Source organism: Cydia splendana, chromosome 19, assembly GCF_910591565.1.
Source record: "Cydia splendana chromosome 19, ilCydSple1.2, whole genome shotgun sequence".
NCBI lineage: Eukaryota > Metazoa > Arthropoda > Insecta > Lepidoptera > Tortricidae > Cydia > Cydia splendana.
This window is the reverse complement of record NC_085978.1, coordinates 3,578,871-3,580,291: the sequence shown is the minus strand read 5'-3', so window position 1 is coordinate 3,580,291 and position 1,421 is coordinate 3,578,871. Positions and strand designations below refer to the sequence as shown.

The following is a 1,421-nucleotide window of genomic DNA, read 5'->3' as shown; positions in this document are numbered from 1 at the left end:
TTAGCCCTCCCCATAATCAATTGAGTTTATGTACCGTCGTTCGGCCATTTTCCTGACGGGACAGTCAGGGTCTCCAGTTATATGACCATTGGGTTTTTTAAAGAGACTGCATGATGCGCATTTGGGATATTCTGCTTTAAACGGGCAATCCTTGTCCGAGTGCCCTAAATTACTGCAATGTCCACAGGTGGGCTCTGATTGCTTGCATGTTTTGGCAGCATGGCCGTAAAAATGGCACTTGAAACACTTTGTAACAGTTGTGAAGTCTCTGACAGGACACGATGACCAGTTGATGAAAGCTCGGTTCTGAGATATGAGAGCTCGTCGTATATAGGCTGGAACTTCTAACACGTAGTTACAGGACTCTGCATCTTTCTTACCCGACTTATGGCTTAATTTGATAGACGCTAAGAAATTTTCCCGAGTTAGGTCTGGAAACTTGTCGGCTATATTCTGTTCATATAAACAACTGTAGACCTCTTGTTCCCGTAGAGCCGATGGTACGCCTACTATTACAACTCTGGGCCTGCGCTTGAAGGGTTCATCGATGGTGAGATTCGGGGATGTGTTTTTAAATGTCAATTTCAATTTTTCTATGTCGTCCTTAGTATCAGTGCTGATGATAACACCGCCATTTTTAACTTTACGCAGCGCTCTTACGTGTAGTTTCATTTCTTCAGGATTAATAATTTTTTGTACTAGGTTTTTCGTTTCCTCGCTTGACTTCGACTGATCTTTAGGATAAATTGCGACTGAGCTCAAATTATTAGGACGAATTTAGTTTTTGTTACTTACTGGTTTTCACCATATCGGCAAAAGAAAGTGCGTGTGTGGCCGGTCTGTTAGTGTTATCGATACTGTCCTTGAGGGCTCGGAAACTGTCTGATAGGTCTTGTTTTCCTTGAAGCGTCTGAAGAGTGCAGTGGTTAACGAGTGCCTTTGCTTTAAGGCCTTGGTAAAGAACTGCCAAGTTTGCGGAACCGTGGGAAACCTTTCGGCAAAGATTGTGGATCCTGAGTTTTTGGTCGGAGTTCAATTTGCCTTCCGTCGATATGCTGCAGATTTCACTAAGAGATTTATCTATGGTGCTCATCCAGTTCTGGATCTCTGATGTTGGTACCGGGTCAAGACTGGTCTGGTCTTTTGAGCTCGTTGGTTGTGCATTTTCATTTCCGGTATTCGGTGGCACTGGTGTTGATGGCGGGGAACGCTGAATTTTGGAACTTCTGCCAAACGGACTGTTATTAGCACTCATAATGAATAAAGTTGTTTAAACACTTTGACGTCATAACTACTTGCACTACACAAGCAAAGAACATCGCATGACACAGTTTGTCAATATCGAGGTCAATGCATATTGCACACGATTTTAATTTGTATATTATTTAATTATAATTTCAACACGTCTGTTCGCATCGATA

General features: G+C 42.4%; 1 protein-coding gene across 1 annotated transcript; it reads right to left on the bottom strand.

Annotated features, from left to right (window-relative positions):
• LOC134799752 (uncharacterized) lies at positions 1–1,421 on the bottom strand. Its single transcript, XM_063772162.1, is given in 2 exon segments — positions 1–789; positions 791–1,421. Coding segments are annotated over 2 exon segments (1,254 nt in total). The 5' UTR covers positions 1,256–1,421.